Source organism: Haematobia irritans, chromosome 3, assembly GCF_050003625.1.
Source record: "Haematobia irritans isolate KBUSLIRL chromosome 3, ASM5000362v1, whole genome shotgun sequence".
NCBI lineage: Eukaryota > Metazoa > Arthropoda > Insecta > Diptera > Muscidae > Haematobia > Haematobia irritans.
In genome coordinates this window covers 151,984,823-152,002,699 of record NC_134399.1, presented here as the reverse complement: position 1 = coordinate 152,002,699, position 17,877 = coordinate 151,984,823, and the positions used below count along the sequence as shown (strand labels likewise).

Sequence of the window (17,877 nt, the reverse complement as noted above, 5' to 3'; positions counted from 1 at the left end):
TTTACTTCAAAAATATTTAAAATAACTTATTCTATACTTATTCGTTCATTGTATTTAATATAAGGTACTAAAAAGTACTACCATTTAAAAATGTGCCCAAAATTATCTACCGTGATATCATTAAACTTAGCGAGCTGACCCGATTTATTCATATTTCAACGAGTTGAAAGCAACGAAATTTATCGAGTTTCTTCTCTTGATCCTATTTTGCTCAGCGTCATTTTCATTTTCGGTCTCGAAAGTTGATGAAATATTTTATAAATTTTTTAGTAGAAAAAACTTTGCGGTAAAATACGATATGTTTCGATCGCAAACAACTTTAAACGAGTGAAAATATCGCCGGAAGATGAAAAAAAGTAAATAAATATAAAATACGGTTGAGCCGTCGGAAGAATAAATATTTATAAGTACAAAACCTGCTACGGTCCTTAATACAAATTTTCAATTTCCCCCTTTTGAGTGCGTTGGTTGGTTGGTTGGTTGTTCCCATATACACCACCACTGAAGAAGTATAGTGAATATTGGTTCTTCCACTGAACAAGCCAAAAAGAAGAAAGCAAAGAAAAAACCCGAAGTGTTGAATAAAGTGATTAATTAATCGATAAAGTGATTTGAAGAATTTTATTACAAAAAATTCTCTATATCAAATCGAATGTATCAAACATTAAAGTGCTTAATGAAGAATATTTCATAAAAAATATTGTGGCTGAAAATCCAATTTATTCCGTACTGAGATGATTTTTTCGTCGTTTTTACCGTCTCGTACCCGTAATTTTCTCTTGTCTTGTTAATGGCTGAAAATTTTTTCTATGTTGTGTGGTGTGTCGTTAGTTTTCAGTAGTACGGTGAGATTGTTCGTATCTTTCTGCTGTTCGTTGATGCTCACGGTGTAGAAAACGGGCGAGTTCACAAAGTTTGCTGGTTGAGTATAGAATTGCTGCAAGTGTGTGTTTTTTTTATTTCTCCTGTATATATATTGAGTGTCCATTTGTATGCTGGCCGTTCTTTTGTCGTCTACTGCTATTTCAGGGCATGAGAGTGAAAGAGACGGCTATAACAATAATAACATGTCGTCGTTTTAGAGATGACAAAACAACAAACGTTTAGAGAATTATTTCATTCAAAATGCTACTGCTATAGCCTTCAAATGGTTTATAAGACTTATTGTTATTCAAACGCATATTAAAAATTATAATTTTTTCCACTTGTGTAGATATTCTTCAAGAGAGAAATACTTATATCTTATTTAGCACAAAAAAAGCGCTGCTGTACTCGTTCATTTCTTGTGGGAGAACTCGTTGGTTTTCATTGTTGTGTGTGAAACCCGAATACACCCGAAGTATTTTTTCTACACTTGCCTTAATGCCGCCGGTGTTGCCATCGTGCTACTTTTTCACGCCCTTTTTCCTAACTAGGGTACGAAATTTCGTACTATATAATATTTTACATATCACTGTTTAAAAAAAAAAAACATTTTTATTTGAATTAATTTTTGTTTAATAAAAACTATGGTTTTAGTTTCTCTCATATAAAGATTTCATCAAAATTCTTTCTGATATATTAAATAATAAGCAAATTGCGCGAAATTTAACAACAGCATTGATAGAATACACAATTACACTAAAAATCCACATATTTCGATAATTTTGAATATAGAATCTGTTTGCATACATTTTTAAAAGTTTGAATGCCCATAACACCGAAAATAAATTCTTTTGCGTAAAATTTTGTGTTGCAGTATTTATTTAGTTTGCATTCACACACTACAAGATAAGATCTTTTCTACAACTACTTGTATGACAACGTTAATATATCGTTAGCTTAATGTTTAAAGGTGCTAAGTCAAATTTTTGAAATTTTGCAGGAGAGACAAAAAACTTAATTGTGAAAAAAAAACCTATTTTCGAAAAACGGTAAATGTATTTACCATAAATGCTTTCATTATAAACAAAAAAATTTCCTCAAAATCGCACACAAAAAATTGCTATTAAAATTTTTTAGCAAAGCCTACTCAACCTAAAATTTGACTTAGCACGTGTATAGGTGCTGACTTAGCACTTTTACACATCATTACCAAACAGAGATAAAACCAGATATTTAATATATATATTTTGGTAAACTATGTATTTTTGATTTATCTGTCGATCTGCATCTTAATCCATTTTTTTGTAAAAGGTTGACTTAGCACCATATTTCAACTTTAGTGTAGTCTTTGAACGAATCAAATTTTATTTGTTTTGTTTAATTAAATCCTTCTTATAAATTAAATGAAAATCTAATTTGCTACATTTCTACAGAATATTTTTCTAAAATATGATTGGCTCCAAACTGATATACTTGTTGAAACTTTCTACTGAATTTCTATTCCATTGATGGGAAATAAAGTATAGTGACATTAGAAATATAGGCATATTAAAATGTTAGTAATACTTAAGGCAAAATTTTTTGTTGTTTTACCAAATTATGTATGCTATAAAGGAGCAACTACGATTTTCCCAGCAGTTTACTTACATTAAAATCCGAATTGATATACAAACTTATGGAAGGAAATCTTTTATTATGCTGAAACAAGTAAAAGAATTGTATAAAGTAATTAATTGAATTACTACTTAGAAAACTAACTCCCATATTCATAAAAGTTAACGTACACTTTAAACCTACTATTACAATACAAATTCATTCGATAAACTGTCAGTAAATTATTATGAATATGGGTATAAATTGTATGCCCTGTTTCAGTATATCGAACGAAACCCCTGTCGAATGGAATTAATTTGCGTTTTTGTTTTTTTGAAAATTCGTTTCGTTTGTATCAAAAGAGTATTTTAATATTTGTTAATAATGTCTTTCTTGACACATATTGTATACATATTGTTCGTTTCATACTCGATAACAAAATATGAAGTGACTTGCCATTCAATATAGTGGAAACCAAATCAATCTTTCGGTTGAAATACGAAAAAAGCTAATCTTTGTCTTTTAATAAGTAAAACATATACTCTGCAAATATGCTCCTTCATAAGGAGTTTAGATACAAAATGGATTTACTTCGTTTTAAAGACTAATTCTTGACAAATACTAAAATCCCTTGATTTACAATTACTTGAACATGGAGATAATATAATAAGAAATAGTTTTTATACGGGAGACACATATACAAACTATTCAAAGTATCAAACTATGTTATTGTTTTATTCTTATTTAAGAATATCTCCTCAAATTGGTAAAACAGAAGTTCGAAAGATTTAAAATTAAAATCCTTTGTTTGCTTATATAAAATGTTTATACATTCATTTATTGTAATTACTAATATCAATATAGAATATTATATATTTACGCATCGGAAGTCATTTTGATGTTTTCCATGTGCATATCCAAAGCCAAATCATCTACAATAGATTTCGAATTGACCATTTGTTAGTTTATCTTTTTATTATGTACGTCTATATTTTTATTGAGACAGCACTTGCAGCTTTCTGATATAATTATTTTTTTCATAAAAAAATATAAAATATACTTTCTGGAAAAAAGTACATTTAGAGTACAATTTACATTTACTCCCTTTGTCATACAACCCACCATTACCCCCTTTTGTACGATATGTGACTATGGTAACACTGTCATACGTAAATGCGACTATACATTCGGCTTCAGTCTTCTTCCTAGTTCTGTTGCTGTTCGTTTGCAAAATCAGTTGACTTTTTCGCCAGTGCAACATAAACGGACAAAATTTTTGTGTTTTATTGTTGCAAAAAGTTTCAAAAAATTCTCTAAAATCCAAATAAAATCTTAAAATTTTTTGGAAAAAAATTGAAATTCAAGAAAATTCCAAAGAAAAAATCAAAATTGACAAATCAACAAAAAGTGAGCATCAACAAAAATAAATCGGGCAACAAATATCATTTGTGATAATTTTCAATTTTTCTACGAATTTTTCTCTAATTTCGGTTTTTGGAGAAAATTTTTTTAGAATTTTTTAATGTTGTCAAAAAAATTAAAACAAATTATTTTCTGATATGTGCATTAGAAATTTTTGAGATTCAACGACGACGTGAAGAAAAACGAACCAAAAATTTTTACAGTCGCCAGTCTGTGTGTTTTTTCTTTCTTTTTCCATTACTGCTCGCACTCGTTGAGTTTAAATGGTGGTATTCAAAATGAAAAAATACACCACATATGAATGTGTTGGTGTGTGTGCTTGTGTTTTGGGAGAGTGTGTGTATGTGAAATGGAAAAGCAACGAGTTCCAAAGCCTAAACGGGAGCGTGTGAGTGAAAGAAAACCGAATACAATAACGAACTAGTGCTTGTTGAGACCTTAATAATGGCAACGAGTGTATAGTGGTACGAAATAAAAAGAGAGAAATTTGTTTTCATCGACATTTTTACCAACTACTAGCTACTAAACTGCAATAGCTAGCGAGCGGCTCTATAAAAGTTTCTATCAGAGTTGATTTGCTAGCTAGCTGGTTTGTCTATTGGGGTTTCTCCTTCGTTGCTCTGTGTAGTACTTCAACAAAAATATTTCTTTTACTTCCCCAACTATAAACTCGCCTGGCTGCTTGGTTGGTTTTTCATTCGTTCGATTCCCGTTCATCTCTGTGTTCAATACAAAATCCATATATATATTTTCGTTTTGATGTGTGGTGTTATGGGTTGGAAACGAAGTAACAAAACAAGATAGAAAAAAAGCGCGCAACACTTTTCAACAATCTTTCACTTTGACCAAAACACAAAATGACATCCCACCATATGTATGAGAAGGCGGCTATTGGAATAGAAAAATAAACATATCTCTGCCACATATGTGAATGTGTTATAATTATGAGTGCTCTTTTTTTTCCTCAACTAGGTTTTGTGCAATTTTCTAAAAATGAAAAAGGGAAGAGAATAATATATTAAAACTAAAGACAAATATAAATAATAAAAAAATTCATGTGGAAAAGGCGAAAAAAATACCTCTGGCAAAAAGTAAGCATTGTAAATATCTATCCCAGCTGAGGATATAGATTGCTTTTTTAAAGGGAGAGGTGGCAACATATAATGTTATGAAATACAACAACAACAGTGAGCAACTGCAGCAGCAACGAGATGAGACTTGAGTGTATTATAAAAGTACAAGACAAATATCGGAAAAAGTATTGCAAATGATATGTTATTATGCTAAATACTAAAGTGATGGAGGTGGCGGCGGTGGGCTGTTGTTAGTTCCGAAAAAAAAAAAAACAATTGTCAATATTACCACATACCACAACTTCACCCACCACCTCCTTTTATTGCATTGCCGGACGGACGCGTCATCAAATAAGCAAAACCGTCTACCAATATCAATAGAAAAAAGGAATTAGTGTTTAAACAACATCAACAAGAATAAAACTATACTAAAGACAACAATCGGTCGGCAGTGTTTGAAGTGAAGCCAAAAAGAAGTAGAAGAGAAATAAATTTACAAACAACAAATTAAAAACAATTCGTGTTTATATACAAAATGCACTCAAGCGTGTTACTTGAAAACGCTTTGGTTTATTTGTCGGATAAAAAAGTTAATTCTGTGTGTAGTACCAAAACAATCTGCAAACAAATACAACAAAATCGCCCACATACATTACAACAACGGCAAAGAGACATACTATTTTTTAAACAACGACGTCGACGTTTACAACCTTGGCAAGTTCAATTCCTACTCTCCATATCAGAAACAGCATCGAGTTTATTGGTGAGCAAAAGCTGCAACAACCTAGCAACACTTTAAATTCCCAGTTTGCACAAATTGTTGGTGTTATCAGCAAATACGAAGAAAAACAAAACGCATAAATATCTTAAGCCGTCTTCAATTAACAAACAACAGTAGTTCCTTGTGTAACTTTCTCTCACATTATTCTTTTCTCTCGACTTGCTTTTGTTTTCCTTAAAAAACAAATCGAACTGTTGCTGAAACGTCGTAATATAGTGGTCGTTAAAATTGTCATCCAAAGAAAAGGAGTTTAAAACGGCCGGCAATATAGTCTTAAAAACGAACTAAAAAACTTTAAAATAAAACCTAACAAATAATTATTAAACTAAAACCAAAAAGCAAAAACTGTAGAAACGTTCACAAAATATCCACAACTTTATGAATGATGGCCGATCATATGGAAGAACCTCCGCAAAAGCGGATGAAAGTGGATGATCTCTATCTATTGGAGGAAAATTTGCCCGATGAATTAGTTTCTACGTGGAATGATCAACTAGGACCGGGCAATGGCCCTGGTTCTGGTGGTGGAGCTCCCAACCATGGTATGCCAGTAAATGTAGGAGTAGGTGGACCTAATAAACCTCCCGCCCAAGGTCCTGGACCCGGTAGTGCTGGTGGTCCACAATTAAATGGATCAGTGGATGATGTTAATTCAGCTGGTGGTGGTCCTGGTGGTAATCCTTTAAGGCAGATGCATCATCAACACTTGCAACACTTGTTGCAGCAACAGGTAAATAGAGAGATAACATCATGTTTTATTCTGTATACTAATTTGAACTTTTAATAATTTAGGGTAATAAAAATCCTGGAATGGTTGGCAATCCCATGGGCGCCGCTGTTATGAATCAATTGGGAAGTAAATCTCCAAATTTGCAGTCACCCAATACGGGCGGTATGCAAGTAAATGTTAATCAAATGTGTGCCATTGTGAACTCAATGCCAATGTCCATATCAAATAATGGTACACAAATGAACTCGATGTCAGGTAAGAATAAACAATAACAAATCAAGAAACAAACATACTTTATTTTCACAATCGACTTCCAATTAATATTCCCATAAAATTTACAAAAATGACACAAGTAGCAACTTTTATTTTTAATTGCTTTACAAACTCAGAGCGTTTTGATCATTCTAAAAGAAAATTTAGTTAAAATATAAGAAGGCCTTTGTGGCTTAAACCTCTAACTCGAATTATATTTTTGCCCAGCGAGTAACTTCCAAGTTGGAAAACAAAAGAAAAAAAAATCGCGGATAAAGAGAATATATTGGATTGGAAAATATAACCAATTTCGAACAGAGATAAATATATGTTATATATGATATATAATAAATTTATTGATAGGTCCTTAGAGTGGCATACTGAATAGAGGACTATGCTCCCAAGAATATAACAACGCTACGAGTTCAATCACGCCTAGTCACACTAACGATTTTAGTTATGCTCACAAACTACTACGCCTACCTCATTATTCTAGCCGATGAACGCTTTTTTAACTCTTGTACACCAATGGGCTCAGTCAAGAAGTAGATTTTAAACTTTAAATTGAGTGAGTCACGAGATTTCTGTGCGTCACCGACATTTTTCGATGGAGACAAGGGCGCATCCGCCCTAATGCGCTTTACAGACTATCAGTTATTCCGGACGGAATGTCGGTGTTTGTAAAGAATCTTACAGTGTGTCGAATCGATACGACTTGTCGGCGATGACTAAATAATCGGTAAAAGTGTTCTCGATCCCATAAACATGTAGCAGTATCGATTATGCCTTCGGACTTAACTTATAATGTGCACAATATATGGGATATGTTCGACACGAGCACTGTCGTCCGGAATAACTGATAGTCTGTAAAGCGCATAACACAAATATCGTCCATGAGAGCGCGTGATCAAAAAGTTTACCCTCATGAGCGAGCGTGTGTTAAAATCCTCAGGTGCCCATCTCTAATACACATGGATAAACATAGACAATGACATACATGCTATTATATTCATACGAAAAACTTTTAGATGCACAGGACACATTTTGTCCCATTTATATGAAAAGATTTTTATTCTTTGAGCAATGTCAATTAATATTATGAACAAATACTAAATTATTTTCACATAAATTATTACAGGTATGAATACCATTGCCCAAGGGAATATGGGCAATATGGTGCTTACAAATAGCGGTATGGGTGGCATGGGTGTAGGAGGTGCTGGTATGATTAAACAGCAAATTGGCGGTGGTGGTATGATGAATGCTGGACCTGGTGGTGTGGGACCTGTTGGTCCCGGTAATATGGGACCTGCTGTGGGCGGACCCAATCAAGGCATGCATATGGGAGGTCCGGGACACCCACAAGTAATGCAAAACGGACCAATGATGCGTATGGTCGGTCAACAGCATATGATACGAGGTCCAAACCCTCATTTAATGGGTGGTAATGGTCCAGGTATTGGTGGTGGCCCTCGAATGCAGAATCCAAACATGCAAATGGGTAAGTTGTACAATTATATTAATGATAAAACTCTTTAATGTTGTTGGGGGTGATATTCTTTAGTCCTATTCCGATTGAGGAACTTCTTAGCTCTAATGATTTTTGTCCCTTTAGAATGAAAAGTTTTCATTATTTAGTTTATCATATCTACATCTACGTATATATCAAATTATCTGAAATTAACTAGGAATGCTCAATAATTTAACATTTTGGACTCACTTGAAGTTCACTCTACTGCAATAAATCACTTCTGCTAAAGAAGTCGTTTTTCGTCCTTGATATGAAAAAAACTGACTTAATAATCTCCGTTGTTTATTGATATTTTTTAATCAAATAATCGATTAAACAAACAAGCCTTAAACGTTTGTTTGATTAATAGCGGAGGTAGAAATCCTAATATGCATATTTGGCTAGCCGATATTTCATTCGTTATTTTAATCGAAGTTGGCCAAGTTCTCAAAATTTAGAACTTCGAAAATTTTTGAAAAGTCCTTAGCCATTTTTTTAAATTGGGGAATGCCATAAATTCGCCATTTTGATTCTTGAAGTTTTAACACTTAAATTCTCTCAAAAAAATATTGGTGGTATCTTTAAACAATGGAACATTAATTTTCATACAGGCCAAATGAATAACATGGTTGGTGGAGGAGTTGGAGGACCGAACGGACCCTATGGCGGTGGGGTCGGCGTCGGTAATGTTGGCAACTATGGAGGCCCTGGTGGTCCGCAAGGCGGTCTTAATGTGAATGCCAACAATCCCCAACAACAAATGTTGGCACAACAGATTGCTGCTCAACATGGTGGCGTGCCACCTAATATGACAGCAGCTATGCAACAGGGTCAAAGGGGACCTGGCGGTGTTCCCCTTGGCATGGGTGGAGCAGGCGTTGGAGGCGATGGCAGTGGACCAGGTTTAGTCAGTGGACCACAACAACAAATGAACAATGCTCAAATGAATCCAAATCAACAGCAAAACCCACAAGGCGGTTTAATGGGTGCTGGCGGTATGGGCGGTATAAGACCACCGCAAGCGGGCGCAGGACCCGGGGGTCCACAACAAAATTCCATGATGCTTCCCCAACAACAACAGCAGCAGCAACAACAACCAGGTACTTCTCAACAAGTAGGCACGAATCAAGGCGCTGGTGGAGCAGGAGCTGGAGCCGGTGGTGCGGGCGGTAGCACCGGCAGCCAACATATCTCCGACGAGCGCAAAAAACAAATTCAACAACAACTCATGCTGCTATTGCATGCGCACAAGTGCAACCGCCGTGAAAGTCTTAATCCAAATCGTGAAAAATGTAACGTTCAATATTGTAAGCCAATGCAAGATGTTCTCACACATATGGCCAATTGTAAACAGAGTAGAGATTGTACAGTCCAGCATTGTATATCTTCGCGGCAGATCTTATTGCATTACAAAACATGTCAGCGTTCGGACTGCATCATTTGCTACCCATTCCGCCAAAATCACGCTTATCAAAGCAATAACCCGAACGCGGCTGGTGGCAGCGCCGGCGGCGGTGCTAATAATGCCAATCAGCAACAACAAGGACAGCCTAACGCGAATGATAAACAGGTTCCGGGTGGTGTTGGTGGACCTCAACAAGTTGGGGGTCCTCAGCAACCTGGAGGTGGTGTTCAACCCGGCGGTGGAGCTCCTAACGCTACAGTTGGATCCGGCGGAATGCCTGTAGGCGGAGTAGGACCAAATCAGGGGCAAATGAATATGAAACCCAATGCAGGCGATATGCAACAACAAATGCAAAATGCATCGCAGAATCCTAATCAAGAAATAAGACGCTTCGATAGTATGGGCATGCAAGGGGCTGTAGGTAATGCCGGAGGACCCAACAATATGTTACAAGGCAACGCAGTGGTTAACGCGCAACAACAACAAATGCAGGGTATACGCATGGCAGGAGTGCCGCCACCAGTGAGGGTTATGTCAAATTCCGTTGGTGGTCCAGGTGGAGGCGTTGCTGTAGGACCTTCTTCCGGAGGAGCTGTTAGCAATAACGATCAAGTTGGTATGCGACAAGTTGTCAACAACTTACTACTTAGTGGTGGTGGTAGCGGCCCCGATGGCGGTGGTGGACCCGGAATGCAAAACCAACAACAAATGCTGCTCCAGGGTGCTGGAGGGCCTAATAAATTTCAAATGTCGTCTGTACAAACACCTCGCCTGTCTGACCTTTTAAAACCCGGCGTCAAGGTACCAACAGATCCCAACCAAGTTCAATCAAATCCTCTTAATCAGCAACAACAGCAGCAACAAGCTAACATTCCCCTATCGGTCAACGTACATAACAATTTCAATAATTCCAATATAAATACCCTACTAGGCACGGGGGGGAATGGTGGCGACATGGTTGGGGGTGGTCCTGTCGGTAGTGGTGGACCGCCAAATAAGCAGTTGACTCCGCAAGAATTGGCCAAAATGAAAATGCAAGCGCAGGCTGGTGCTGGCCTAGTTGGTGGTCCAAACAACACGCCTCCCAACAATGCAGTAACAGGAAATGCTCCCGGTGGTGGGCCAATGGGAGGTGGAGGCGGTCCTAATGTTCCTGGTGGTAATGCGACTTCTGGTAGTGGCGGTGTTCCGTCTACATCACAGAATGCCGGAGTGCCCGGCGGCAGTGGCGGAGCAAGTGGAGGAAGCGGTGCTGGAGGCGATGAGAACAAAGATTGGAGGGAATTAGTGACGGACGATCTCCGAAAGCACTTGGTCCACAAGTTGGTGCAAGCTATTTTCCCTACATCCGATCCAGCTACCATGTTGGACAAACGCATGCATAACCTTGTCTCTTATGCGGAAAAAGTTGAAAGGGACATGTATGAAATGGCCAAATCTCGATCGGAATATTATCACCTGCTAGCCGAAAAAATTTACAAAATTCAAAAAGAATTAGAGGAGAAACGTCTCAAAAGAAAGGAGCAGCAACTTTTGCAGATGCAGCAACAACAACAGGGTGGAAATGCTGGCGGGACAGTTGGAGCCGGGCCCAGTAATGCTGCAGCTGGTTCGGGTCCCAATGCGACTGGAGGGCTTCCATCCTCCGTGGGAGGCCAACAACTACCTCCTGGTCATCCGCAACAAATGCAACAACAAATACGACCAATGGTTAGTCCAATGGGCGGAGTTGTAGGACCCGGGGTTTCAAACCAAGGTATGCCTATGGGTGGCGCGGCCAATATGATGCAACTAAGGGGTCAAACTCCAGGCAATGTTGGTGGCGGTATCATGCCCGGACAAAATATGGCGGGTATGCGAAGTCATTCACCCGGTGGCGGTATGCTGGCCATGCAGCAACAACAACAACAGCGTATGCAATTCCCGCAACAAGGTAACATGTTAGTAGGCCCGCCAGGACCAAGTCCCGGAGGCAATAGCATGAGTGGAAATGGTATTCCAACATCACAACAACAAAATATGGTCGTTCCCAATCCCGTGTTGTCGCCATTTACAGGACAGGCTATGCAACCGGGACAAACAGGACCCGCAGGAGGAGGCGTTGCCGGTGTATTGACCAGTCCCATTCCCGGACAGCAACAGCAATTTATCAATGCAAATGGTGGAACGGGTGCACATACGTCACAACAATTGAACGAAATGATGAAGCAGCAACAACGTATGATGCAACAACAACAGCAAAGTGGAATGCTTATGCCCCAGTCACCATTCAGCAATGCAAACACGCAAATGCAGCAACAACAAAACACTTTCACGTCCCCAATGTCTCAACAACAAAAACAGCAAAATATGATGGTGGGCAGTGCAGGAGGCGCTGGAATGGGTAATATGCCACCGACACCAACAAGTATGGACTCGCTTACATCTGCCACCGGCACAAGTGCAGCGGGACCAACTAACGTAACGAGTACAGGTTCTTCCGCAACAGTAGGTGCCGCAGGCGGCATGGTGGCGGCACCAAGCCCCTCGCCTAGTTTCACGACAAATGGTCCCATAGGTACTCCCATCAACAGTAATAATCCTCCCTCTGTACCATCACTAATGCAGTCGATAGGTGATCGTGGAAATACGCCACCTCCGACAATGAATGCAACATCTCCTGCCTCAGCGAATATCACAGCTGCATCCACAATTGGTGGAGGCGCAGCTGTTGTTGGCTTACAGCAATCGACCACACCCACGCCGTCGTCAACACCGTCGTCAGTATCTGTGGCGACGACAGTGTCATCAACGATTGCAACGATTGCATCGGGCTCAACAACGACCACGACGAACGCAGTAACAACACCATCAACTACACCTACCTCGGCCACAGCAACATCATCAGCTAACGCAATAACAGCGGCCGCAGCGACGGTAGCAGCTCCTTCAATTACGTCAACCCCCTCATCAACAGCGGCAGTTCCTGCAGTATCGACAGACGGCATTAGTAGCTCCAGCAATGGGGTCGTACAGAATCAGCAAAAACAGATAACATCTATGGGTAAAGGGGGTTCTGGAACAACAACTACCTCAGCGATCAGTTCATCCCTGCCATCGGTGCGACCATCAGCGGCATCTAGTAGTAGCAGTAATAGTCTCTCTTCACAAATGGCAGCGCTTGAGGCAGCAGCCCGTGACAACGATGACGACGTCCCACCACCTCCCTCTCCCAATGGTGATTCACAAACAACAGGTAAATCGTGCAAAGGCAAATTGGATTCCATAAAACAAGAAGATGACATTAAAAAGGAATACATGGATGACGGTAGTGGTGGTGACAATTCCCAACAGGAGTCATCAGCTGGTGTTGGAAAAAATGTAAATAATGATGGCACTGCCAAATTGGATATTAAAAAAGAAGATGGTGATGTTAAAATTAAAACTGAACCTATGGAAGTTGATGAGACAGGTACTAGTGGGGGAGATGCAGCCAAGTCAAGTGATAACAAAGACGATGTTAAACCAATGATTGAAGGAGGTTCGGGTGGCACAGGAGGAGGAGCGTCCGGGGATGTTAAAGTCAAAACTGAAACAAAGCCCGTGGTTCCGGAACCGCTAATGTCCAATGCTGGCGATAAGAAAAAGAAATGCGGTAAGTTTAAACAACTAATTATACCATTATACAATTAAACTTAACCATATATTTCTTCCATAGTGTTTGATCCTGAGGAATTAAAGCAAGCCTTATTGCCCACATTAGAAAAACTCATTCGTCATGAACCCGAATCTGTGCCATTCCGCTGTCCGGTTGATCCACAAGTCTTAGGCATACCTGATTATTTTGAAATAATCAAGAAGCCGATGGACTTGGGAAGTATACGTAACAATCTAATGGGAGGTAAATACAATGATCCTTGGGAATATGTCGATGACGTTTGGCTGATGTTTGATAATGCATGGCTATATAATCGTAAATCTTCAAAGGTCTACAAATACTGTACAAAGGTGTGTAGAGAACGAAAACAACTTGTTTTTTTAATTTTTTTGTTTTATTGTAAGACTTTAATAATATGAATATGAATATGTATGATATGTATTCTTTTATTCACTTTCAGCTTTCCGAAGTCTTTGAGCAAGAGATTGATCCTGTAATGCAGGCCTTGGGTTATTGTTGTGGCCGTAAATATACATTTAATCCTCAAGTTCTATGTTGCTTTGGTAAACAGTTGTGTACCATACCAAGAGATGCCAAATACTATAGTTACCAAAACAGGTATGTACATTTCAATAATATATTTATCTAAATAAATTCCATAACATATTTATGTGTACAAATTATCCTTCTAATCGTCAATCGTTTAAATGTCTTTTTCACAAGGATTCTTGTCATTATTACCACCACAAAGCATAAAATTTTAAAATGCTAATCAGTAGTAGTAGAAAAATGCTCATATATTTCATTTAAAGATTATGTAATTATTAATAAGTATTTTCGGAACATTTTCTGCAACTAGTACATGCCAGCTGTATTACAAAACTTATATTATGCAACATATGACGATATAATATAAAACCTAAAAATCACAAAATTATTTCTTTGTTCTTCGTTTTCAACAAAAGTATTTTTTCGGACGATGCTAACACCAACTTTCCCGCTTCCTTCGACCGTGAGGGACTCAACGCAGTAACGTAGGGATAGGGCCTTTTCGGAAACGCAGTGTTGCACTTCAACTGCTGCGCAACATTGATTTTGTTGCGCAGCTGTTGCCGATCAGCTGTTGCAGCTGCTTTTTTGTTGCATATTTTGTTTGCAATTTAGAACGCAATGGAAAAGTATATAATACATTTTATTTGCGAATTAGATGACTCTTCAAATGGGTCAAATCACTGTTATTTACAGAAAAAAAGATATCTAAAGTATAAAAAGCGGCCTGACGCAAAGTCGCCCTCCATATCCAAACATGCTCTTACTATTAATTTAGTTGTCTTGGAATCAACCTCTACCCTAAATTATGAAAATATAATAAAAATATTATAAACATATAAAATAATAATTAAAAAAAAACTAAATTGAAAATTTTAATATTTACTCGTTCCCTGCATCAGCCATTTTTATACTGCGTGTTTTTTATTACGTTTGCGCAACATATGCTACATTGTTGCATTTTAGAACATATGACGCTTACAGTGTTGCCGGATGTTGAAATTATGAATGTGATGCGCAGCAGTTGCAGCGCAACACTGCGTTTCCGAAAAGGCCCATAATTCTAAAATAATTAAAATTAAATTCATTACTTTTTCGAGTCTCCTACAACCGGTATAATGTTGCACAAAAAAAAAAATATATCAACAAAATTTTTAATTGAGTTAAAAAAAACAACAACTTTTATTGATTCAAACAAATTATTTCTGTGATTAAACAAAAATCAATTAAAAAGAGAGGAGATACTAACCCAACATACACAAATATTTATATACTATGTACTTCTCAAATTAAAATTCATTTTAATGCTTCAAGCATATTGGAGAATTTGTTGAAGGGAAGCAATTTGCAAGATATTTTTGTCTCTTGTCCCCTAAAATCCCCAATTCAAATTAAAATTCCTCACAAAAGTCCCCAATAAATATATGATTTAAGTTTTTATTAAAAGAATAAAGAAGTAGGCTCTACTGTAGAAAACCGTAAAATTTTTTTGATACCAGCTTGCGGACTGCAATAAGATTCAAGATTGCAAAATACAAAACCAGAAGAGCGGTGAGTGTCTTCCATAAGCTCGATAAATGTCACCACTCAAGTAATAAAATTGGGTGGTAGATCAATATGAAAGTGATTCATCTTCTGAGGGTTTCAAAACTTCTCTAAGTGGTTTCACTGCAGTGGGGAACGCCGTTCGGACTCGGCTATAAAAAGGAGGTCCCTTGTCATTGAGCTTAACAGGGAATCGGGCAGCACTCAGTGATAAGAGAAAAGTTCACCAAAGTGGTATCACAATGGACTGAATAGTCTAAGTGAGCCTGATACATCGGGCTGCAACCTAACCTAACCTTCATCATTTCCACATTTATGGGTTATAGACAAAGAAAATTTCATTAAAATTGATCCAACGGCTCAATTCGTTGATATAACGAAACATTAAGACAATGACAATTTTCGTTGATTGAATGAAATGTCTCGTTATTTATCGGCCAAATCATTATAATAACGAAAGGTTTCGATACATTTATGAAAATGTGTCGTTGGATCATTTTTAATGACACATTCAGTTTTTTTATCAGTCTGTATTGTCTGAATAAGTGATGAACACTGATGATCCTACTTCTTACTGCAAAATGTAAAATCATTAAACTACAACTTCTTTATCTAGTGTAGTTTAAATAAAATCGGAATATGATTTTCATTAAGGTAGACGAAAATATGATTTATCTAACAATTATTGTTGTCTTATTAAATTTCGTCGGACTTTTTTTCTGCAGGATATTTATTGGAAGCTATTAAAAATTTTGTGTTGTTAAGGCAATAGGCACAAGCCACTGTACATTGTTCCGAAATAGTAGGATTCGTAGCCAAATCGGCCTATTTTTTTACTTACGATTATACAATAATAATTAATAAATAAATCTTCATATAGTGTTGCATATTTCTTTTTATTATAGTTTGTATATAAAACGACTAAAATTTAAATTTCCTAGTACTACTACCACTAAAAACAATTTTATATCAAATAATCAATATGTTTGTAATGATTCTAATGCCAACCTTATTTTATTTTTCTTTTCTATACTTGCAAATGTTAAAAAAAAAAACTAAAAACAAAATATCCATTCTGGTTATGGTTTTTGTGTGCGTCTATTTTGATATCCAACCCTACCACCAAAACATCGCTACCTTTAATCCTTTAATAATGTTGTACTATGGAAATCATTTTTGTCATATAAATGTTCATCTCGACAACGATTTTTCCATCTAATGCTACACCGCGTGCTTTTGCTAATTACTGTTAACTAAAAACTCACTAAAAATATCTGTAAAATAATATCCCCTTGTAATGTGTCCTGTAAAAAATATGAAAAAAAAAAATAATTGCAAAAATAATATATTTGAACAAATGATAAACATACCTTCTTCCACCCCATCCCCTTATACAAAAAAACCACACGCACAAAAACATATGATCCATTCATCGCATTCTCTCGCTGCTACTCCTAAACAACAATAAACAAATTAAAAATAAATGATCGCTCGCTTGTTTGTATTAATTAATTAATTTTATTGTTGGATTGTTACGCGACCACCACCACATTATACTTCTCAACAACTGTAACCACAATCAATATCAAATAATATTATTATTGCAATACAATATAAACGATCCATCAATATGAAATTAAATTAAAAATGATCAAAATAACAGTCTAAAGGATTATGGTGTTGCCTCAAACAGATATACCTTCTGCCAGAAATGTTTCAACGACATCCAAGGGGATACTGTAACTCTGGGTGATGACCCCCTGCAATCACAAACGTAAGTAGTAAAATATATTTTTATTATAGTATCGAGAAATATTCTATAACATACCTTTATATAAACTATTACATTGCGGCACATCTGAAGGTTCCAGTGTTTTTTTAGCGATACCATATGATAGAGCCTAAATTAAATAAGACCAGTTAATTTTTACATAATGCTTTCGTTCGCATTTATTAAAATCTCTCCATACTCTTGTAACTATATGTATATAAACCGATCGATAGTATTTTGCAGTTTTAAATAACAAAAACCAATTTAAATAATATCGGTTAACACATTTCAGAACAATAAATGTAGCGAAATGGTTTAACTTTTTTAAATAGGTGATTCTCTATATTCCATTTTATTTTTATTACAATAATTTATATACATTAAATAATTTTTATGTAAACAAGTAACAGATTTAAAAATTAAAAAAATTCCCTTACTTTTTCAAGTTTTTTTGTAAATATAATGAAACTGAGTTCAACAGCATATCTACATTTAAATAGACTTGAAAGAATAGTTAAAAGCATGGTACAAGCTTTATAAGGCAGCAGCCCCACTAGCCCAATAATAGCTCCGTTCGAGTACCGATAATTTTTGATAATTATCACAAATTTTTACTGCAAGTCGTTCGTTTACTCCAAAAAGCCAGCGAAAGAGAGCCACAGAGAGAGAGATCAAATTTTACATTTGAGAGCAAGATTAGCGCATAATTACCAGCTGTATTGTAAATTGGTTTATGGTAAATTGT

General features: G+C 36.6%; 1 protein-coding gene across 3 annotated transcripts in view; it reads left to right on the top strand.

Annotated features, from left to right (window-relative positions):
• The first annotated feature begins 209 nt into the window (after nt 1-209).
• nej (CREB binding protein nejire) overlaps nt 210-17,877 on the top strand; it is a 32,501-nt gene continuing 14,833 nt past the window's right edge. Inside the window, exons 1-8 of one of the 3 annotated variants that reach the window (XM_075300174.1) lie at nt 210-356; nt 4,852-6,463; nt 6,526-6,718; nt 7,854-8,216; nt 8,837-13,264; nt 13,328-13,617; nt 13,728-13,885; nt 17,055-17,135. In XM_075300174.1, coding sequence (XP_075156289.1) covers nt 6,116-6,463; nt 6,526-6,718; nt 7,854-8,216; nt 8,837-13,264; nt 13,328-13,617; nt 13,728-13,885; nt 17,055-17,135 — 5,861 coding nt within the window. In that variant the 5' untranslated portion in view covers nt 210-356; nt 4,852-6,115. Of the gene's footprint in view, nt 357-3,705; nt 3,865-4,851; nt 6,464-6,525; nt 6,719-7,853; nt 8,217-8,836; nt 13,265-13,327; nt 13,618-13,727; nt 13,886-17,024; nt 17,136-17,877 lie in introns of those variants that run through there. The other 2 variants (XM_075300172.1, XM_075300173.1) reach the window with 2 other exon arrangements.